Raw genomic sequence first — 24,194 nt, forward strand, 5'->3', positions numbered from 1 at the left:
CAGTCGTTGGAAATCTAAATACAGCCGTGATCGTAATTTACGATCGAGTTATTAATTCGTCCCGCGGACGTTATTCACGATGGTGGCCGTGTATTCCATCGCGGAAAATTCTATATTTGCTTGTCAACAATGGCCATCCACTCCGCTCTCCCTCCCCCCCCCTACCCTCTGTCGGCCCGCACCCCCGTGCCCTCCACCCTTGTAAATCCTCACGCTGGCCCATTAATGCCAGCGTTTCGCGCGCTTCCTCGCTACGGAACAATCGCGCCGCGCCGCACGCTGCAGTAATGAATTTTCGGATTTACGCGGCGCACCGGTGCACAAGTCCGATGCATTTCCCGCCAACCAGCGGTTAGACCTTTATCCCCGTGCGACATTTGGCCGGGGGCCACAATTTTCATCGCGATAATCGGCGCCCGCCTCTGTGTCGCTGCTCGTCTCGCGCCTGCTTCCAAAAAATTCGCAGGAAAAATGAAAAACCCAGGCGTCGGAACGGGAACGCGCGAAGTGGCGATCAGCGGCTATCCGCGTTCGACGCGCACGCCCCCCAAGTGGGTCGCGAAGTGTTTTCTGGGGGATCGCGACGGATGTTTTTAGTCGACGATTTTTAGCATTTATTTACTTTAATATGGTTACATTGCTGTTCTATTAACGATGGAACACTGATTTTTCATAAATGAAAGGAAGGAAACGTTTACCTTACTCTATGTGGGGCGAGGGTTCGAAGATTATTTGAAGATTATACAAAGTGATCGCGATTCTAAAAAGGTTGGGTAACGCTACTTTAGTGCCTTATGGTGATTGCTACTGTGTAGATTTAGCGGTAGAAAGAGACCAACGCAAATATTATTAAATAAAGAGGCTTTGTGATAAAGAATGGCAGACTATTTTGCTCACCCTCCCCTAGAAGATAAGATATTTTTAAAGCTCGCGAGAAAGTGACCATTTACAACGTTACAGTACACTCAGAACAATATATCGCCGGAATACATCACGGGGAATGATCAATCTCTGCACAATCGTTTGCCCAGCGCAGCGAGCGCCCTCCCAGAATCCCATAAATCCCCGAAGCCGTTCAAAAAATCCGTGTATCGTCGATAAGATCCAATGAACATCGAATCGCGTCGGTCGATCGACAGACGTCAAAACCGCGCGTCGCTGGATTTTATCGTTGTCGTTTCTCGTTATTTTTCACGCTGTCTGTGCGAACGCTGGGGCCAGAGAGGGGCGAGGGGGAGGAAAAAATCTCCCTGGCGGGTGGAAAAAAAATGTCAGAATTTATATCCGATGCCGGCAGATACCTTCAATATCCTGCGCGGCGAGAGATAGGAATCGGGGCAACGGGCAAATGAGAAGCGTCGCTGGACGAGCGAAATAAAACACGCTCTCCCACCGCTCGCCGGAAAAAAAAGAAGAGAGGAATAAATAAAATTCGGCAACGTGACGTACCGTGGCGAATCGAGGCGCGACCGAAAGAGAATTTTCATCGGTTTCCGATAATGGGTCTCGATCGGCGGGTCCAGCGGGCGGAATCGCAGCGAAGGCAGCCAGCAGGTTTTCCCCGGGCCGCGATTCGAAAATCCTCGTTAGCCACTTACAGAGCTGCAACAGCGAGCCATATCGCTGATCGAATCGGCGATGACGTCCGCGAATTCACGATTTTTCGGCGCTGGATACGACGCTAAAATGGTCCGGCCCGCCGAGGGCCATCATCTGTCGTTTCACCCGCGGCCGGCAATCGGCGGAGATCTCTTTTCCATCCCCAACTAGCAACGTTTCGTCGTTCGATTAAACGTTCATCTCGTTACTCTATTTCACCGTGATCGTTCCACGGGATCGCGGGCCGGAAAAAAAGCAGTGGCTCCGGGCGCAGGTGAATTAGCGTCGTACAGGAACGCGCCATTACGAGTAATCAAAGATACAGCCCGGCCTCTGTGCGCGCCCGAAATGGCTAACGGGAATTTATACGGGTGGCCGGGGTGCGGGGGCTCGCCCGAGAAGAATTAGATAGAACGATTCCGCGGAACTTTATCGGCGGAACCGATCACCACAATTATCGGAAATCGATGGAAATCCTCTTTCTCCGCTCGGACTTCTCCATTCCCGGTTTCCACCGATTAAGTATTCCAGTCTTCTCGCTGGGCTCCGCGCTCGGTCTATGGCCCCGTGTTTGCCAGCACGCGTATCTACGTATAAAGCACCGACCAGAGAGAAGCTATTGCTCGTTCATTCGTTTCAAAGAGGAAGCGAAACGTTGACTACTTTCATTCTTCCTTGGACGAGTAAGCGGATCGAAGGGTGGGAGCAGAAATTCCACCACGTTCCAGCTGTCTTATCACACTCGGTCTCCGAGATAATACAACGCATTCTCCCTGTCAGCTCCGCTCTCTATCAGCTCGGTCACACTTACGCCAGTAATCTCGGAACGGCTACGCCTCCGAAAACACCGAGGGCCTTTGTTAAACCCTTTCTGCATCGCGCCGCGGTAATTGCCGCTGGCAAATACCCCCCCGGCGTTCTAAACAGCGCTCCTGGGTCCCCGGCTGCCCCCTTGCTCTTCGGCAAGCAAAAAGAAAGCTAGGTGAAAAGGGCAGGGGTTGCACAGATGGGGGAGGGACTTAATTGAGCAACGTCACGCGACACGCGAGGCAAACCGTGGCCCTGGGTCGCAGGGAAAAAACCGGGCTCATCGGTTTCCGATAATTCGGAGCGGGAACGGTGTATCCGTACTCCCGACGGCGTCGAATCAGCCGGCGCAGAGATCTCTGCGAGGGGCCCTCTCGTTAGCCGGCAACCTGGTCGGACGGTTAGTCGTGTCTCCGCCGGATACGCCGGTGTTACGTGTGTCTGCTATGGCTGCACGTACACGCCGGGTAACGTGTGTGCGCGCACAATCCATGCGAGGCATCGCGTGGCTACTATGTGGGTTGACCACGTATTACGCTGGCCGGGGACACGAGCGCAACCGTGTACAGTTTCAGCGTGGCTGCGGACCACACATGACGCCTCTTAATTAACAAAGGTACCTGCCGTGGCGCCGTTCCTGCTCCGTCCGCAGGGCCACGCCGGGTGAAACCCGGGGGCGAGGGTGGAGACATGGGCGTGCAGGGGAAACACGGAGAGAGATGGAGATTAGAAAGAAGAGGGTGCGAAGATTAGACAGAAGGAAGATGGAGGCGAAGATAGAGGGATGTTCAGGGGAAAGATGTTGGGGTTGTGGAGGAGTAATGGTTGACAGAAGGTAGAGAGTGGATTTGGCAAATACAGAGAACAGAGTCGCACGGGTTTGAGTGACGCAGGAGTGGGATGTGCGAAGAAGACACGGAGGAAATCTACGGAAGAGAATAGGGGTGGGAAGTCGCTGAAAGCTCAGAAGGAAAGAGTCATCGAGAAGGTGCGGCCGAAGATTGCGAAACCGAACGGTGCGAGATGAGCCGAGGGAGAAACAAGAGCTTCCTTGTTTCCTCGCTGCCTCGCGCGCCTTGTTATTTTAGCAGGCCGAACGCTGACCAAAGTAACGTGCTCGGCGCATCGGGCTTCATTGACCCTAGCCGCTTGACTCGCCCTCCTGTTCCGCGGCTACGCGAGCGCGTGAATATCCCGCGGGCGTGGGTAAACGAGACGCTCGGAATCGAGGTGCTCGCCGGGGGTGACCCTCGTTGACACCGCGCCGTGCAAGGGTGTTAATTTGCCGGGTGGAAAAGATGCGGCGGGAATTAAATTTCTCGAGGAAATCATTACCCTGGAAGACCGTTCCCTCGCGTGCTGCAACTTTGCACGGCGTACACTTTCCTCGGAGAAGAAACACACTCCACGCGGGTCTCTCTTAATTCCCGCAGCCTCTCAACGACCGGAGATCATTAAGAGAAACAAGAAACCGCTCGAGAGGTAGGCTACACTTTGCCGTTCGTGTGAACGCTGGTTCCCTCCTCTTCCCGGCCAGTGGAGTCAAGCAGACGGACCTTTTCAAGAGACTTCCGATCCCCGTATTATCCGGAACGGCGGCTTATTCCCTGGCAGAAGTCAGAACCAGGTGCTAGACAAATATTTCCAAGCACTTTCGGGTGAAAGGTGGCGACGTCCACGGGGGTGTCACTCGAGATTAACGTTTTCCATGAATCGAGGCCCAGCCTCGAGTGGAGAGGTCTACTTCCGGCGCGGAGGGTGTTCGGCGTGCTGCAAGCGGACAATGAGACGGCGCCCGGCAGACTCGAGTCCGCCATTGTGCTCCAGGGCCATTCACGGATCACGACCTTCCAGCCCAAATAATGCCAGTCAAGTCTCTCGATCGGGTTCCCTGCTCCCAGGGAACTTTGTTGTGCCGTCATCCCGTTTAACGAGAGATGCCCTACCTCGCCAGAGAGACGGGGAAGGAGCACGGTGCACCGTTGACTTTCTTCCGACGATCTCTATCGTAGGAGGCACGCTCGAGCATATAGATCGATACACCACGGGCCAAGGAGGCGATCGATGGGGAGCGCCGATTGCTCCCCAACGATCGACGCCGAGATGAAATCAGGTTGAGCCTGGACGATTCGTTTCGTTTGGACAGCGGCGCATTATCTTCGAACGGGCGCGCGACAAGAGCCCCGCATTGTATTCGGAATGGTGGTCAGAGGTCGGAGTTAAAGGGCGGTCAATGGACCCGGGGATAGACTCCTCAGGTGGTGGAGTAGCACTGGAAACCGACGACACTTGCCTCCACGAGTAGCGCGGGGTATTCGACTCCGTTCTATCGGGCGCACTCGACGCGAGCAGAGTGGCTGCGACGACTTAACGAACGCCACCCCCTTTTCGGTTAAACTACTTTAAACGAACGTCACGGCCGATGCAATTTGTTATCGGATTCCATCCAGCAGGTCGGGCCCGATTGTTCCGGGCGCGCGATGAAAATTTTCCAGCGAGGCGAGACCGGCGACAGAGAGGATTAAATGAATGAAACCGCTCGAAAAAAAACGCGCGAGCCGAAAGGGTGAATATTAAAAGCGTCGGCGGAGGAGTATGAGGACGCGGAGAGCGGAGGGCGATGACGCGTATTACACGAGTCGATTGCGGCACGGCAGCGAGGCCCGACGTTAAGGCGTGTAATTAACCGAGTAACAGAATCAGATACGACTGCTTGGTTGCGTGCTCGCCTCCCGCGGCGCCTCTTCCTTCTCCCGCTATCGATAACGACGCCCTCGAATCGGCGCCGCGCCGATTCCCCCGCTGCCCATTGTGCGGCGCGGCGTCCGTCCGCCCAACTGGAACGAAATTTCGCGTCGCTGCTTTTGCGGATTCATCGTTCCATTTGCGAGATACAAAGGAACCCGTGTACCGATTTGCATTGAAATTGCCAGGCTCCGAGATTCGGATCTCTGACACGGCGCGATCGCACGCGGGAAAACTCGGGAACCTCCTCCGTCATGAGTCTAGTCAAAGCGACGTTCGTCTCGTCTTCCTTCTCATTTGTCGATCGCAATGTACAAATGGGCATTCCATGCGAACTCGGACAGATTTCGGAGTAAGTTTTCGTAGATTGCTGAAATTTGATTATGTTGTAGAGATTTTTAAACGTACCTCAAAGGATTTTTTAATATTTTGAAAAATTCGTTTTTACAGCTGTTTGAAGTTAAGTGCTACCTTTTTTCAATGCATTAAAGTTATGGAAGTATAAGAATATCAGGTACAGCCGCTTGGCCGCTGCGAGTCAACTTTCGGTAATTTTTACAGGGCCAATTTCAAAATGTTCATATTTTTTTAAATTTGTCCATCAAGGGGAAGGATAGAACTATATTCTCCTTTTCTTCAGATTTTTAAAATCGCGCCCGATGTTAAAAACCTGCATTTGTTTAAAATAATTGCACAAAAATGATTAAAAAAATTTTTTTTTTAAACTGAAATAATTTTTCCTTATAACTTCAATGTCTTCTCTATAAGCACCGTAAAGCTCATCTCCGTCCGTTTACTACTTCCATAGTTATGATGTATTGAAAAAAAGGTAGCGCTTAACTTCAAACAGCTGTAAAATCGACATTTTTCAAAATTTTCAAAAATCCTTTGAGGTACGTTTAAATATCACTAAACTCTACAACATATTGAAATTTCACCAATCTACGAAAACTTACTCCGAGATCTGTCCGAGTTCGCATGGAATGTTTTAAATTCGGTATGCTCGGAGTCCGAGAACCCTTGCTTCCGACAATTTAGTGTTTTCCGGGTAAAAGGGGTGGAGGCAGAGTTTACGACGCTGGCGAGAAGCAAAATGTGTATTTTGTGGAAGGTCCACGAGCCCCGGAGCAACGTGCCGGGAGACCCGCAATGCATCTCGCGCTGGCGCCGCCGGACCAACGTGCCCGGGCGCTTTCGAGCGTCGTGGAAGAACGCGAAATCGTGTACGGGGAGCGCGCGAAAATATCCCCGTGTTGTAATTCGATCGGTCGATATTTCACGATCTCTCCGCTGCGGCGTTCTACCACGGCCGCACTCTTTCCTCGGGGTTCTCCGCGATTTCAACAATAATCGCGCTTACACAACCATCGGGGCCTCCTCTCTCGGCGCACCACTCTCTCGTTTGATTTACGATAATTAAAGCTGACCCGACCTTTCGTCGCGGCGGGGAAAAGAATGGCAGGAACATAGGGAGAGAGGGAGAGAAGCGCGCACACCGTAGTCGGGCAAAACGCGCCGATGAGAGACTACGCGAGATTAAAGACTTTTTCTCCCTCCTCCCCGTCGCTCTCGCTCGATTCCTTTTTTTTTTCCTCCTTTTTCCATTCGACTCTGCCGCTCTCTCCTCCTCTCCCTCTCCGTCGTTCTCACCTGTCTGTTCGAGAACGGGGCCCCGGTTTCTGCCGTGGAGCCAACCGGGTAATTGCTCGGTCGAGCGAGCCCGCCAACCAGCGACCGCGACGTTTGCATTTTTGCCCCCGGGGGCCGATTTTACGAGATCCACCGACCTCCCACCCGATCCGCGGGCTCTGGGCTACGTGATCGAAGGTCGTATCGCGGCGCTCGATCGCGATTTACTTATGATACTTATCGGGGAACGGGGCGGATGAGTAATAGGTTCTCACGGGACCCGGTGAATCCGACGGGCGAGTACTGTTACGCTATGTCTGCCGCCCGCCGTAGATAACGAGACGAAGAAGAACAGAATGGAATCCGAAATCAAGGAACGTGACCTTTGGAACGGTGAATCGACGGGACGGGAATTTATCAGCCGTAAATTTCGAGACCTCCTTCCGGCTTTCGCTCGCTGCGACGAGCAGTTTTCCGCGACAACTCGTGTTCTCGCTGATCGTAATTCTTCGGCGTCACCGGTGGCTGTGGGTGAAAGCTGGCGACGCAACGGTGGCTGGGAAATGCGAGGGTTCTTTTTGGAAATGAGAAGCTCGGATTTTCTGGGCGATTACTACGCTGGTAGGACCAGGGCCGGTGTTCTCTATAAATGGGGCTTGGTTGCAAGAATATTTTGGGGCCCGAACAATTTCTCAACGGTAGAAAAGCATAACATCATTTCAAGAAAAAATGATAATAACAAGAATAAAGAATGTAAAATGAAGAAATGAAGGAAATAAATAAATATTAAATCTATCATCTCAATATATAAAGCAGAAAGCTTATGTTTGTGTGTTTGTCAGTCGCCTAAAAACTTTCCAACGATAAACTCTGGGATCACGAAATGTGCCTCAGCTCATTATGCCTGACTAATCCAGATGAATGTGACTAAGGTGAATGTCCCAATTTCGACTCATGTCCCCATTCCTGCTCGTTTCGTATTTCTCTTATTATTATATGCGTTACGTTTGTACTATAGTTGCAACAAAATAATTCTAAACTATTTAAACATTTACGCGAGTGTTGCACGAGCTTGGGGCAATACATACATCGCTATTTTTCCTGAGCAGAAATAAGGACACTTAGAGCATTATATATTTAATTACAAATTACCAATAGTTAAACATCTTGAAATATCTTTCTTAAATGGTTTTTGAATTGGTTGATTTATTATTAAAGAATTAATCAATTACTCTGCAAATTTTGATCACAAACAAATTTTTCACGCCTTCTATATGACGAGTTACCTCTTAAATGAGCAGAAATTGGGACATTCACCTTATTTTCAAAAAAGAAAACTAAAAAAGTATTTTTGTTTATGGAATCAGAATCTAAATTTCGGGCAAAGCCGAGTAGTCAAATAGAAATATCAGTTTTTTATTCCCCCCCCCCCCCCTTTGAGCCCCTACACAGCTTTGTGTAGGCTTAGAAGATTCCAAATGTAAATAAAGCGTCTGCATAGAGTATAGACAATCCGCCAGAGGAGCTTGCACCCCTCGGGGTCGTTTAAAAAATTGAACGTCGTCGGTGGAAAACGGTGGCGACTCGGCCGCGGTCGAAACGTGAGAACGACGAGCAGGGGTGAACCGGACACAGCCTTCTCTCCGCCCGTTAATTATTAACGCGGCTAATATTTTTCCTGGCCGCGGCGGAACGGCGGCCAGTCAAGCCAGCGGAATTATGACACGATATCACGTCGCGATAAATCGTCGGGGTAATTACTCACACGCGCGTACGTGCGTCTCCACGTTCACATTCGCGCGGCTCCGCGGCACGCTCACCTGTCTGCTCCGGGAGAAAACCGTGCGCCGTGTGTACGCTCGATTTTCTTAGGCGCCTCTCGCCGCCGCCGACGATAGTTCATCCGCGGTGAGAAAACGGAGAGAAAGAGAGGGAGAGATGCCGAGTGTGTTGGCGTGCGTGCGCGAAACGTCGACGCGGGCAATTTGCATCGGGATTTCTTGCGAAGTCGCGCGACCCGAGAGCCGTAATTAGTTCTTCGAAAGAAGATTTAAAGGGTACAATAACTCTGCAGGCGGTCGTTTACCCGCTCGCAGCGACGCGCTAAGCAACCGCCAGGCCGAGGGACTTTCTATCGTTATGTGTAACGATTTTTTCCGCGGCCCGGGCTCGTTCATCATTCGGTGCGTCGCGATGACGAGCGAGCTGGATACGCAGGACGCTAATTAGTCGGCCACGTGGTCCCGCGAGAGGGCAGTCAGAAGAAAACGGAGCAGGGTACCCTTGCCCCGCGTAAGGTCGCTTTTAGAGCCGGCTCCGGGGGAGCGTAATCCATCATCGAAAACGGCTGGTGTAACGTAACCGGCCGGTTATGCCCACCACTAATCAGCGACGCTGACTTGCCGTATAATTAGATCTGCCCGGGCACCTCTCCCTTTCCCTTTTCGCCAGAGACCGTGCGCTCTCGTGACTAGCCACGCCGCAGCGCACGGCCTTCCTTTCCTCCGCGAGGGAATCGCAAAAAGCGCGGCCCTCCCCCTACGCGCCTCCGCGTAGATCGTTCAACGTTCCCTCGGATCGCCGTGAGTCACGATCGATCGCGCTAGACTGCGAGCGCAAGCGGGGCCAGAAAATCCAGAGCGCCACCTAGCAGCAGGATTCCCAGGCGAGCTGGAATTCGCAGCGAAGTTGTAGCTCGAATTCGTTAACTCGCGGCTAATTGCTAATAGCTATCCTGAGGCCTGAATAGAGTCGAGAGACGCCTGTTTCTCGGAACTAGTCTCCCAGTTTCCCATCTTATCGAGCGATCTACGAGGCAGCGGCATTCGTTTCGCCGTTGCACGCGCTCCCGCGATCGAGGCGCAAAGTGGTATCCAGCTACTCGCCTCGCGAGTACCGCGCTCAAGCTTTCCAATCGCTGAAGACTGGGACAGTTTATAAAAGGAGGAGGGGATGGTTACAGGGAATCGCCAAACTCTGCGCCCAGCTCACTCTCGATTCTTGATACCCTGGGATTGTAACCGCCCCCCCGTTTCGTCCTTCGAAAAGTCTGTTTAACGAGCTTTCACTCACCTTCGCCGGATGTGAAGGGACGAACCAGGCCCGGCAACAGTACGCAGAACATCAGGAACAGGGAGCACGATTTCGGCCTCATCGCGTACGTATCACCTTTGCGAGGGTCATTCGTTCATCTTAAGTCCAAGAAGCCGCGAGATTTAAGATGAACGTCGTCACTGGGCGCACTGCACTTTCACTTGGGGAGCTCCCGCTGTCCGAAGATTACACCTGTAACACAGAAAGCCGGCATTGAAGTTTCAGATTCGAGAAACGAAAACACTGTCCCCGCCCGCGGACCCCTCGATTCAAGTCCACCCGAATCGTCGCTGTGGAAAAGCAGCCGCAGCTTAAAAATATCTGGGTTCAATTGAAACAAGAAGAGCCCGCGTCGAGTGTCCCTCGTGCCTCGAAAATTTCCAACGATTTCCTTCGTGCATTTCCCGGTGCAGGTTGAATACTCTCTTAAAAACGAGCGCACAGTTTTAAAGCATCCTCCGTATCCGAACGCGCACTCGTCGCGGAAAGGAGGAGGAGAAACGAACGGTTCCCAGCCGATACGCGGGGAGCGCGTTTATTATACATCCATCCGAGGGAGGGTCGCGTTCCCATCGAAAAATACGAGCAGCTGGCTGCTCTTTTCTGGAGAAAAAAAAAAAAAAAGAGTGGAAACTTTCCGGCGGCACGCGATGGGGACGAAGGAACATCGACGCCGCGCGGATTTAACGTCGAGCTTCGTTGTTTCCACCGGAAAACGTAAAGGACTGTTAGGAGAGAGGCGAGAGTGCCACTTAGGTACCGGCTGGCAACCCTTGCCATTTAAATATTCCAACGGCGCACCGCGCACTTTCCCGCACGCGAAATTTCCTCGTGGCGCCTTCGTTCCAGCTCCTACCCCCAAAACCGTGCCGAGGACGATGCCTGGGTAACGGGGGTGTGCGATTCTCCCCAGCTCGCCCATTCTTCCGTCCCCACCGAACATCGATCTCCCGGGTTCGTTGTGGCCAATTCTGCTCGATAACCGACGACGTCAATAATTAACGGCGTCAATAATTAATTTGGACCCGTCTAGTGGAAATGCACCCCGGTCGCCAGGCGCCAAGCGGCGCGTTAAATCGGTATAAGAATTCGTCCGAGATGGAGCAGAGATCTGCATCGCCTGCACATTTCAACGAGGAATATAAATGAAATCTGAACCCCGGGTTGCCGCGATATTGAACAACAAATTTCAGAATTCTAGCAGCTGGATTCCTGCAGTGGAAATTCCAGAATCCCCGATCGTGGATATCGGGATTCCAGATTGCAGGCTCCAGAAATTTCAGCGATAAAGTCCCCATTCGCCGGACGCACTCGCTCCAGCGACTCGCAGTTGCATACTCGCGCGGAACTACTTAGTTGCGCGAGCTGTGTCCTTCGGCCAGGACAGTTTCAATGGAAAGCCGTGGAAACAAATGCCGCGAGCGAGAAACCTGTCGACGGTATCCTGTCCCGTTGTCCCTGTCGCAGCTTCGAAACGCGACGGCGGGATCGTTAGTCAATGCCTTCCTCCGAGGTCCTTTGTTCCACCAGGCGACTCTACGCTCGCAGGTGATTCCCGACGAAACCGCTGGGAATCTAAAGCACTGGGCTACGTTATCCTACTAAGTCACGGAGCAGACACCTCCAACAGAGAGGCACCGATATCGAGCAATGAATCCACCCCGGTATCAGGTGTTTAAATCTTCCAGAAAACAGGGATACCCCGATGGAGATACGAATCTCCCCGATAACGGTCGCGGCGGATCTTCTCACGCGACGCTCCAACCGGCCGGCAGAAACATATCGAGATTCCGTGTCGACACGGGAAACGATTCACACCCTAATTGAAACGTAAGCTCCCAACCACCCACGCGAGTCTCGGCGGATCGAGGGTGCCGTCGGATCGATAATTCCCCCCGGCTGGTCGTTATCTCGAGTGCGCGGAAAGTCGATGGAAACCACGTAGTGTGTAGAAGCGTACTTACGAGCGGCTCGTGGTGCACACGTACAGAGGCAGAGCCAGGGGAAGGGCGATAGAATGCTCTCGGAGATTCATGACGCGGAATAATCCACGTCTCCTCGGCCGTGGAACGCGTATTATGCGAGCGTATCGGCCGTCCCTACACAGATTTCCCATCGTCCGCGCGACGTCCCGCCTCTAATCCTCCAGGACGAGGACTCAATTTATAAACGTGCCCGGTATTACCACTCGAAGGCTTAAAACACTCGACGCCGACCGAGGACGTCGTGCCGCGCGGACGAACACATGGCATTTCACACTGCAATTGCCACGAATGCCACACACTCTCTCTCTCCCTCTCTCTCTCTCTCTCTCTCTCTTTCTCGCGCCCTCCAACCCCCGGGATAAGCGCGCCGACTCGAGTGCCATTCAGCTCCAGCCCGCTCCAGAAAAGCTCTTTCTTCTTCGCAGGACCTGTTCCAGATGGGGGCCTCTTCCTCGCCGCTTCGCAGGCGTCACGAGAGCCGTGCCCGTTCTGTTACACTCCACGACCGTGCGTCCCTCTGCTCCCCGCCCTTCGGGCGACCGGGGCGCAACGAAGAGCAACCGCGCCACTCGACGAGTCGGCGTTTCAGGCGTCGAGGTGAACGCGAACGGAGACTTAAAAGCGGTTTAAAAGCTTCGAAGGGCAACCTGGGTATCGCGTGACAACAGGTAGAAGGGGGGGGGGATCAACTGGCTGGATTCTCCCTCGAGTATTCAGCTACCGGTTTTGCCCCCTTGGACGTTTCTATTCCGCGCGGCCAACGGAATAGACGCTGGGCCCCGGAGGAACGACGGGCGCCGAGATCGACGTGGCCGATGTAATGCGGCGGAAAGTGCCTCCTGCCTCGGGAATTCCGCTTATCGATTGTTCGCCGGTACGCGTCACGGCCGTGCGCGCGCGAAATTTTTTGGATCCTCTCCCGGGGGAGCGGCTTTTATTAAGTTCCCTCGGCTGTGTACCGGTGAAAGTGGATGGGAAATGCATTTTTCTTGTACTCTGGAGAAATCATTTATACGTTAATAGACACGCCTGGCTCTTCTCCCGTCGCCTATATAGATTCAGCGGCTGCCTCTCTGTGGCGTGCGCGGGGTGCTCGCGAGTGACTCCTAAAAGACCTGAACACGATGCTTCGGAACTGCGAGCAGAAACTTCGCTGGATGGCGGAACAAAGGGGGAGAAACAAAGTTATAATAGACACGAATCCGCGAAGCAATCGTTCCTGAAATATTCAGCTTTCCAATAAGAGGAATCCTCGATTCTTTCCCCGGGCTCCATTAACTAATTAAGATCGTACTTATCGTTGGGAAACTTCGTGTACACAGTCGTTTAGAAACTTTTGTAATTCCCTACAAGTGTCTTATGGCAGTTGAGCAGAAGTTAAGCTATCGATACCAACATCCCCTGACCAAACTCGACAGGGCCCCAGCAGAACCATCGCGGACCCCTCCCTTAAGTAAACTGCAAACCCTCGAAGATCAGAGGAAGGTTCCTGAAACAGTGCGCACGATTACCTCGGCTATGGTCGTAGAAGACCGGCGTCGTATTATTTAGGAACCTCTTCCTCCAACTTCTCTCTCTCTCTCTCTCTCTCTCTCTCTGTCTTTCTCTCTTTCTTCACCACCGTGTAATCTCGCGGCGTTATAACTCCACGCTGTAACATTCCTAATGCCCAGGGATATTGCGTGTTTTATCTTGCGTTGGATGAATTACAACGCACGCATGCACCGCTGCATGCGATAAATTTCCATGCATTTACGTAATACGTTACGAATTTCGCGACTATGCTTGAACTTCTCTGGGAATGATACATCAGACCTCGAGGAACAGATCTACAGGGTGACTGTAGAATCTAGGAAACCGTATTGGCCGTATTGTGTGCGAAATTGACAGAGGAGTTTCATAATTATAATTTTAATTTTATCAGTTCGTTAGTTCTAATATTTTCTTGCATTATTGTTTGTTTATTTATGCACTGGCTTTTCTCCTCTTTCCTTTTCTTTCACATTGTTTCTTTGTTAACTTTGTGAATCGTTCATTGTACACTAAAGGGTATTCACCCGTGAAATAAATAATAATAATAATAATAATTGAAGAGTCCATGTAGAAAACACTATAAGTGCAGAAAATCTAAATTTTCAGGAGAAAGGAAAAACTTCCCTGACTTTAAATTATTTACGAAATTTGATTTGATTGCTAAATGTGCTTAATTATACAATAACCCAAACGCATCACAAATTTTTCTATTTTTTACATTAACATAGTATAAAATCGTGTGAAAAAACAATTGGATTTTTAGAGAAAACCGGATTTGCCACTTCTTTTTTAATTTTTTTTTTTAATTGCGGCACTTGCAGTGTTTTCTACAAGGACTCTTCAATTATATATCCGCATTTGCAATTACGATTAAGACGAAATAATTAGTCGTCCAATAAGAAGACCATGTGAAATGTAATATAGACGGAGTTGAAGAATTTTGCAGATAAAAACGCAGCAGTTACAGAGAGCATTACAGAAAAGCAGATCTCATAAGGCCATTTAACTTTTCCCTCCGCGAGCTTCCCCCATCATCACTTAGCCCGACCCACTTTCCAGAATCGCCCTGTACACACAAGCCCAGGAACAAGGGAGTCGTAAATTTCCCGTGGAACAGTTTCTTTCCTCCCCAAAAGCAAGCACGCGCGTTTCCACAATTATTCCGCAGCCGGCTACAAACGTATCCCTCTCACGCAAAGATTTCCTCGGCGACTAGTAGAAACGTCCTAATACTTCCGACATTATGTTGCGCGTAAAATCTTTGCCAAAGGTGTATCGTTTGAAATTTCGGTGCTAATAGGATTAAGGGTGCAATAGAAAACCGCGAGGGATCCCAGGAACACGCGTCAAGCTTCAAGTATACCGGATCCACGTCCCTGGCGAAGGCTATCCTTTCTTCGCTTCTTTTCTCCCCATTCTCCACCCCTCCTTTCCCTATGTTTCTCTTGCTCTCCGACCAAACGTAATCCGAGAAGATTACGGAGCGAAATAAACATGTCAACCCCCCTGCGGAGGGGAGGGATGTGGGTTTGCGGAGCGTCTTTATAGACCCCGCGTAGAATACTCCTTTCTTCTTCCTTATCCTTCTTACTCTCCTCCTCTCCTTCCTCCTTCGCCTTCCACGTAGGTAGTCCAGCAGATGAAGATCCTTCAAGATACAGGTCTCCTTCTGGCTGACCAGGGCCGTTACTCAAGCCACTGCCAGATGCAACTAAAACTTCACACGCATGCGATCGACCGCGTGCCCTATCTTCCTACGATCTCGACCCACAGACCTCGCAGATATCGCGATCGGGGGTTGTGTACGCTCCACGTAACGGTCCTGCAACTTCACCCCTCTTTCTGCCCTTCTTCCTTAAGAACACACGAAATGGGGGGAGCCACGTAATTCTCCGCGAAACACTGAATCGAAAGTGCGCGATAAACTTTTCTCGCAGGAGCCATCGGTTTGGAGAAATTTGGCGTTTTGAAAATGCCAGGATCGCGAGCAGACTTAGAATTCGATTTCCTTCAATTGGTCATTTAGAAAGTCACCTGTTTCTTTACTGTTTACAGTACAATACATCTTTTAGAGTGTCCCGTTTGCTTTCAAAGGGGATGCTTCGCGGGGGTGGCGCGGTTTCGATCGAGCAAGTACAAATTTGTGGCTACCTGCGAGACGGGGATTCAATTCACCGGGACGCTTGGATTTATGGGTTTGTGGAGCATTGTGTTCCCTATTGGGACACCGTTGTAGATACAAGCTCGTACCCTCCACCCAAGGCGCATCGATTCATCGATTTTCTATAGCGCAAAGCGTCGCCTGGTCCCTGGTCGCGATAGGAACATCCGAAGAGGTCCTTCAAATTTTCCCCCCGGGTTCCTATCCTTTTTCCTGTTCGCGGCGAGAGGCGAGCTCGGGTACGGCGTTGCTACATCAAAGCTAACCTCGAGAGGGAGCAGTTTAACCCTTGAACGGTGGCTTTGACTCGTTCTAAAATCGCAGGAGTACAAGGACGCTGCGGCGGGATTCCACGCGGGGAGGAACGTCCTCAGGGGTGGGTTCAAAAGAATCCCGGAGAATCTCTGGGGGTGGAATCCTTGGAACGAAATAGACGAGATGGCCGCTGAGCAGCGTCGGAAAGAAATTGAAATACACCTTCGCGACTGCTTTGATCGCTTCGTTAGGGGCAGGCCGGCGAATGGGAGCGCAGAGGCGACGCTGAAAATACACGCTTCGGCCGAGCCACGTGCGCGCAAGAGTCAACGACGCTGTCAGGTTTCCCTGGACGCGCGGAGGATCAAACGGGCGAGCGTCTCCGATTTTCGCCGACGGTGAAAGTTATTTGACGGTTTCTGCGTGAATATGAAATACAGCAAGACCCCCGGTGGACGTCCTGGGGGAGCGTCGAGCGACGCGAATATCCGTCAGCGAGGCGGAGACGCGCCGGAGGGTGAAAGCGTCTTCCTCGGCGCTCCTCGTATCAGCGATCTTGACGCGATGGGCCGCGACAGAAGAAACGAGTTCCACCGATACGGTTTTCCGGTAATCTTCGGTGTCGATCGCCGGGTGGTATGCATGGCAAGTGAATGCACGCCCTTCGGGGGTGTTTCTTGATGAATGGTGGTCGTTATTTGCGGTGGTTCGACGGTGGGCGCGATGGGAGTGCTTCTTTTATCTTATTCGGGTGTTTGTAGATTCGTTTTCTGATTATTTGGAAGGGCATTGTCACAGTGGCAAGGGGATGTTCAGACCTGAACGAGAGTCTGTATTGTTATCCCTCTTTCTTGATACGCGTGAATATATGTGTGGCGATCTTAAGACTGTTTTATGATAAACACACCGCGTAACCAATTTCTTCCCTGTTTACCTATAATTACGCTCGCCTGTTGCCTCATCAATTCGTCGTATCTACCTCATTTATCTACTCATAGCTATCCCGAGCTTGTCTCGCGAACAGGCACGAATACCGTCATAATTCTTCCTTCGCGTTTTATCTGCCGATTCACAGCTTGTTTTTCTTCTATTTACTTGTAATTCTGTTTACATATCGCTCTCCTATCTGCCCATCCCATCTGCCGATTTATCTACTTCTCACATACAATTACCGCGCTTGGAACCGTTCCAAGCGAGCCTGCCAGCCGGGCATTAAATGGGAAACTAATTGAAGGTACCGAAATCTCCCCGCAGAATAAGATAAACGCAGCCAGGGTTCCGGCAAACACCTTCGCAGCGCCACCACCCCCGTCTTATCTCCCGATCCTCTCGTTAACTTTCCAACGCTTTGGATTCACGCGTTATTTACCCGCAGCCTCCCGTATCTAACCACGTATCTCCCTGTATCGGGGCGTATCTCGGTTCGATTTGTATCCATTATGCTGGACGGTCTCTGGCCCGAGAGCCGGGACAACGGAGGAGGACCCCGGATCGATCGATCGAAGACGCCAAGCCGCCCGGTCGGCGTGGAAATTCGTCGGAGCGTGAACACGCTTTTCGCGTGCTACGGAGCGAAGAAGCAGAGGGAACGGGATGAAAGGAGAAGGAGAGAGAGAGAGCGAGCAGGTAGAAGACGAGAAGCCGTGAGAACGCAGATGGAGGGCTGCGCGTGCCAGGTGTGGGCCTCAGGTTCAGGCCCTCGATGGAGGGCGCAACGTTACGGCCAGTCGATGCTCGCCGCGATACGCGCCGAAATCGATCTCCGTGTCGAGATAGCACGGCGGATCGGCGAGTTTTTAATGGCCCCGCCGCAGAAAGCGGTCCGCAAGTACGAGAAGCGAAGCCGTTGAATGGCTGTTGCGCACTCCCATCACGTGCGTCGCGTTTCCTGCCTCTTTGACTCGAGCGCCGTCCTCCTCCCTTTCCCTCGGTCCTGCTCCGTGCCGCTTCAATTGCGCGCGTGTCACGGGAAAACGGAAGTGGAAAAGCGCCGGGAGGGTCGCGGGAGAGCCCGTAAATAGCGGCCTCGGCTGATGCTTATTTCGTTTTCTTCCCTCCCTCCCTCCGGGCAGCGTGGGATTAAGGGAAATGCGCGCGGATACGGTTTTTTTTTCGGCGGCGCAGGGAGAGCAGGAGGGATAAAGATCATTAATCTTCTCTATTGGGTATTATGGGCGAGTTTTTCTCGCGGCTTTTTGTACCGCTGTTATGAACTATCGCGTGATTAGCGGCCGCGATAGTATCGGTATCCTATAATTACCCGGCGCTGCTGTTTTTGCATAGATATCGATCGGACTTCCGTGATTGCCTTCGGTCTTCGTGTAATTGCGGAGCGTCTGAAAACGGTGCAACTTGATTGCCAATCGCGAGCCGCGCGCCGACTCGCTTCGCAGCAGCTCTTGCGAATTGTTTTTCGCTGCTTCGAAAACGGTATCGATTATTCGAGTTCAAGTGGACTTCGGATTCCAATCTCCCTTTTAGTGGAGCGGGACCCGTAAACACCGAGGATCCTGGCCGCCGCAGCGAAACTCCGGCCGCGGCCGCTCGGGAACCGCTTTAAATAGCAGAATTTCGCGCGGTGCCGGCGATCGCGCGAATATCCAACGACTCACCGGGCTGCAACGACGGCGCTGAAAGAAAGAGCGGAAGTCGCGGTCTGGGGCCGCGAGAAGTCGCTTGAAAAGCGAGCGCAGCGTTGACGGGGGACATTCAAAGAGGCGCGTGTCGCACTCGCCGCGTTCGCGGGAACGGAGCCGACCGGCACAGGCAGAAATAAGAGGATCCATTGGCACGGCGCGCGCGTTTCTCTCCGCTTCTTTAGTTCCCGAGCAGACAGCCGCGCAGCGAAGAGGAGAGAGGAAGAGGTCTTCTCTCCGTCTATCGAGCCAAGCCTCGCCGGAGATCATTACGCTCGGTACGAGTGCGCGTAGGTCGGTTAGTCGTTAATAATGTCTGTCAAAGTCAAATAACGGACCCCTCTCCACCAGCCCATCCCCGTCGAGTTCGCGCCGCTCCGAGTGTTTAGTCAGCGGTGGGATCTTGTTCCGCGTAATCGTTTTCGAAGCGCTCGATTTTTCTTATCCGCTCCCCCTCCCGACGGTTATTTATAAGAATGAAGTCACGCGACCCGCGAGCCGCCCCTATCTAATTGTCCGCTGGATTCGGAGAACGGCGATTTTTCCGCCGCCGGAGATGCGATCGCGAAGGAGCCGGGGGAAAGCTTGCGTCAGTCGTAGGAGCGCCATTCAACGGCAACGTCCGTCGATAGAAGTAATTAGAATCCGCGTGCAGATTACGCAACCAGCATTTCGAAAGCTGCCTCTCCACCGTGCAAATACAATTCTAATAAGCGTGGCTGCTTGAAAACGTAACGATCCTCCGCGACGGCGAAGTGAAGAAGAAATCGGGGCAATAAGCTTCGCCAGTTCGATGCTCCATTTTCCAGGAAACGCGAGCTCTAAACAACCACCCAGTGCGCGTGCACTTGTCACTAACACGCCTTGCGATGTAATTTAACGACGTTCATTAAACATTTCCCGTTATCACCAGCACAATGTACGCGCATTCATAAGTGGAGGCTAATCGAGGAAACGTAGCGCGATCCGAGGCTCCTATTCTCTCGTTAATTAACTGTTGAATTAATGAAATACGTCGTTCCCATCGACACGCGACTTCCACGCCCGTCAGATCAAACGCCCGCAACGAATGCCTGCCTCTCCTCTATAGCGATACACTTTTTATCGTAAAGGGTAACGCACAAAAGCGTTTTCGCCGCTGCCGCCGCCGTTCCCTCCCGCCAAAGGAGACAAAGGGGTAATTATTGGGGCCGGTATCGCGGCGGCGATTAATGCCCGCTATCAATGACGAGCTCGCCCGATGCGCCGCTTATTAATTAATTGCGCCGACTGGACGAAATCGGACGGGGGCCGATTATTGTAGTCCGCGTCCCTCGCGATAGATCCTCGTTAGGCGTCTATGATCGAGCCAACCGATCGGAAAGTTAACAGCGCGTCGCAAACAACCCGCTCCCCTCTCTATCTGTCTACCAAATGCAGCCAACGGTCAGCAGTTTCGCGTTATCGATTCGTCGAGGAAATCGTGGCAATTCCATCGGGCTCCCTCGCTGGAGGAACGACGGAACGCGATGTACGAGCGGTAGAGAGGCGCCGCAGGACCGTTTATCAAAGCAACGTGGATTGCTGATTGACAATTGAATCCCGTTCGAAGAATCGAGCAGCTCGATGCCTGTTTCTGACCCGCAACTATCGATCGTTCCTTGAAACAGGCTGGAGTACTGGTGAGCTCTGAGACGCTACGATTTTTAAAGGCGTTGAAAGGACGAAAAATATAGGGAGAAAGTGATTTCAAACTTCAAGTGTCGTTATTTTCTCGAAAATTTTAATTTTTGTAATTTTTTTCTGGTTTAATCCACGAGCGAGTTTCATGCCCTTTAATAATCTGGCATTGATTTTTATTTCAAACCAATGGTTTAGGTTCCACCGATTTGGATGAATTTTTTGACACCTCGACTTTAACGACTCCCCAGTGCCGTCTGCAATGATTAATTATAAAACAAAAAATATATTTCTATGGCTTAAGACATCCTTAATACAATGCAACAAGTCTCGTTAAATTATATGTAGTAGTTTTCCTTTAATTAATTCCTAAATATCACCTATTTTTATGGGCTCCAGACCTTAACAGCCCCTTAAAGTGGATCGAGTATAGAGGCTTTTGGATGCCAAAGAACCACAGAGAAGCAGTGGCGCACTCAGAGTGGGGGCTAAGGGGCCTTGGCACCCTCAAAGAAGGGGGTTTGTAAAAAGAAAACTGGATTTCATTCTTCAAATAAATTTTTATAATCACCTAATGAATTTTATTGAATTTGCGTTAAAAATTATTTTATTCCTTCAACTCGGCTCCTCCAAGATTAAATCCTCAGTGCGCCACTGTATAGAAGCATCGTTAACTGTCTGATGAGAACTCACAAATGAGGAGGAATTGGAAACGATTATTTCAGGGTGGAAGTTCTGCTGCAAAGTAACTTCAAGCTTGCGCAATCTTATCAGAAGATTTCGAAAATGGCCACCGCACAGTCCCGCCGAGAAACTCGGAATAATGTAAATGCCGAGGTGGAAGCAGAAGAGGACCTTCCCTTACGTTACATATTTCTACTGTATTTACGAGGAAACTCTCGTGTGGGCCGCGCTCTCCCCCGTGCTCCGCGGTGCATACATTTCGCGTAAATCGCTGAAAACTTACTGCGGCCATTACGGGCGAGGGGGCACCGCACGGCGTGATCTCCCGTGTACGTAATTCTAGTAAGTGCCCTCGAATGTTTGTAAATCTCCGTTCGGCGCTGCATATGGACGGCAACTTTACGATTATGCGATCTCCAAGCTCGCCGGGCCGTTTATCTGCGGCCACCGACGAATAGCGCACCCTTTCGCGTGTTTTTCGCCGAGCATCGTCCAGCGAATCGAATATCGACAAATACGGGACACCGGAGACTGCGTTTCGGCGAGCAGCTCGGTGCCAAGCTATTTGGCCAGTGTATTTTACACCGAACTCGGGAGAAATTGTATTTGCAGATTACACTAGGGGTTGTTGAGTTTGAAATTAACGAAATATTGGAGTTCGCCCCGCTTTTGGTGGATGCGAGGTGGAAATGGCACAGTTCGTTGCTTGATGGGAGTGCAAAGTGAATTCAGGACGCGGCTCCATTTTTGACAGTTTTTTTTGTTGTTACGACGTGTAATATATGCGAAAAAAATGCTACATCGTTTGGTGCACGTTTGATGCAACTCCGACAAATTCGTAAAAAATTGAGGTAAAAGCTTATCAATTTAATAACTAGAGAAAGTGCAGCATATTTGGAATACTATTGGTAATTTGGAATACCGAAGTATCTAATAAACTACTAACGCTATCTAATTTGTAACACCGTAGACAATAGGGGCTAATGACCTGTTAACTAATCACATTTGTGGATGAACCGCGATTTTAACATTTTCGACTTAATCTGCGGAATAAGAAAACGTCAATCTGCAAACTTTTTCATTAAGTATTCAATCGTTCCAATCACGGTTCAAATATGTCGAAACTTTAGAATTAAACAATTAATCTATTCAACTGCATGTTCCTTCTACGGTTGCCTGACAGTTTTACGATAATTTCGAGAATACAAAGTGTGACATGAAATTTTAGGTTTTAATGCAATGTTGCTAATTCGGAATACCGAAGGTGAAGGTAATTTGGAATATTCCAAAGCTTAGCGATGCTTTTGTTTCGCGAGTAAGGTCCTCGATGTAATCATTATGCAATACATGCCCCACTCCTTTCAAATATTTGAGTAATAAAATAGAAATGCTACGTGTATTCGACCATGCATAAAGAAGCCAGCACTATGTTCCTCGATAGAACTCTTTTATTCAAATTTAAAATAGGATTTTTACTCAACGTACCAAGTTATCAATGAAAGACGCATTTTCCAATGCCTACAGAAGTATGTAGTACACCGTGTATGTGTACATACGTGCCCTAACGCCGCTGATACCGCGGGTAAAGGACGTTCCGCTGACACCGAAGCCTCGGGCTAGTAAGCACGGACGCGATCCGCTTATTATTCACGAGTTCGGCGAGTTTTAATGCGTGCAGAGCTTGGAGCAACAAGTAAATCCTTGGTTTCGCCGAACCGTGCACTTTTACACTGTTTAACCGGTACCTACGCCGGCTAACACGCGGCCAAGTAGCTTAGATTTGCGAGTCAGCATAAGAATCGCTTTATTTCCGGCGAGGCTGGCACGACTCGACGCGCGGTAGCTTAATTTGAATAGTAATATCGAGTCGTTCCGAGGCAAGTCGACCGTACGAGCGGTCGTCGAAACAGTTTACTGGATGCCGCGGCTTTTTAAATAGGTTCCAGGGGACCTTTAAGGCCCAGCGGGAGCTCGACACGCCGCGATAACGTATGCTTTCCTAATTTCGTCCGGCCTTTTCGAAACGCGCGCTCGACCGTGACCAAATCGGAAATATGGAGCGCGCGGCACGTGAATCAAATTGTAGACACGTAGCGCGCAAATTTCAGACACTTTTATCGTCGAAACTTGTAGCAAGAAGCTCGAGTTCGGAACTCTGAGAAAGTGGTCTAGAAGGCTCGTCTGCTCGACGACGAATTAAACTTCAATTATCCCTTCGGCTGCAATGTGACGAGAGAAAAGGTGGTCCTGGATGTCAACTATGTTCCACGATTTTTATTCCCTACTTCGCGTAGCAACGATCAAGGCAGAAGTAAGTACGAAGGAGCACGCAACGGTTAATTTCCATTTAGAGCCCCGCCGCAGCTGAAGGGTTAACCGACACTCACGCGATCAGGCCTCCCGAACGGAGCTGCGCGAATATCTCTATCTTCCCAATGATAAATGTATAAAACTCACTCGGTAACAGTAGACGAATCCCCGAGCCAGCGATCGTCCGTCACTCCGAACAAATCCACTCGGAAAAAGGATCCAGCGGGAAACGCGAACGCAACAGTGCCTCCCAATTGGTAGCACTTCCTCCGGTTTATCCACTGGCACTTGAACCCCACAGCACTGACACTGGTCCTACCATCGGTCCTTTGCACGCCAAGTCCGAGCGCGTTCGCCGAGAGACGAGGCTCACCCTCGAGTCATCCCCTTGAGAAACACTCCTCGAACTCGCGACTAACTTGCACCGTGTCGAAATGGCGCGCCGTTCAGTCCAGGGTAGGGAAAGGGACGCTTGTAATTCTTATCCGCGTACATTTCACGAGGGAAGGAGCCGTGCACGCGTCGTACGGGGCCGCGTTGCCACCCTCAACAGACGAACGAACACCGGGAACGCCAGCGCGTGCGGCTCATGTCGGCCAACTGACTCGGAGCGGTGAAACCTCGGGGCCCCTCGCCGCTCGCCGCTCGAGCGCCGGTGCTGGCTCGGGGTGGTGGTAGAGACGTCGACGGTGGTGGTGGTGGTGGTGGCTACGTCGACGCCGGTGGTGGTGGCAGCGGACCAGCCAGTGGGGGCGTCATGGACCCGAGAGTGAGCGGAGAGATGCGTTGGTGGGATCGCGGATGCTGGATCACGAGGAGCACGAGGAGGAAAATCGGAGTGGACCGCGAGCTGTTGAGAGGAGCGGATCGCTTTTGCTTTGATATAACTGTCGTTCGGCAGAAAACATCGCGGGGAGAGAGAAACGAGGCGGTTTCTACGAAGGGGAGACAAGGGTTGAGAGGTTTGTTGGTGGAATCAATTGTTGAAGATTTTAAGGGAGGGGAATTATTAGGGCCTTTGTAGAGGGCTTGTTGATGTTTCAGGGCAGTTTCAACCCTCTCCGCTGTATTGACTAGCGTTTGACAGTTTCCTGATGA

At 51.2% G+C, this 24,194-nt stretch overlaps 1 protein-coding gene across 3 annotated transcripts in view; it reads right to left on the reverse strand.

Annotated features, from left to right (window-relative positions):
- LOC143377488 (netrin receptor UNC5C) overlaps positions 1–23,695 on the reverse strand; it is a 38,992-nt gene extending 15,297 nt beyond the window's left edge. For 2 of the 3 annotated variants that reach the window (XM_076828758.1, XM_076828756.1), the window contains exons 1-2: positions 23,244–23,695; positions 9,853–10,065 (exon numbers count right to left, since the gene is read on the reverse strand). In XM_076828758.1, the coding sequence (XP_076684873.1) occupies positions 9,853–9,934 (82 nt within the window). In that variant the 5' untranslated portion in view covers positions 9,935–10,065; positions 23,244–23,695. The remainder of the gene's footprint in view (positions 1–9,852; positions 10,066–23,243) is intronic. The other variant, XM_076828757.1, reaches the window with a different exon arrangement.
- Positions 23,696–24,194: the final 499 nt, after the last annotated feature.

This window comes from Andrena cerasifolii, chromosome 16, assembly GCF_050908995.1.
Source record: "Andrena cerasifolii isolate SP2316 chromosome 16, iyAndCera1_principal, whole genome shotgun sequence".
Taxonomy (NCBI): Eukaryota; Metazoa; Arthropoda; class Insecta; order Hymenoptera; family Andrenidae; genus Andrena; species Andrena cerasifolii.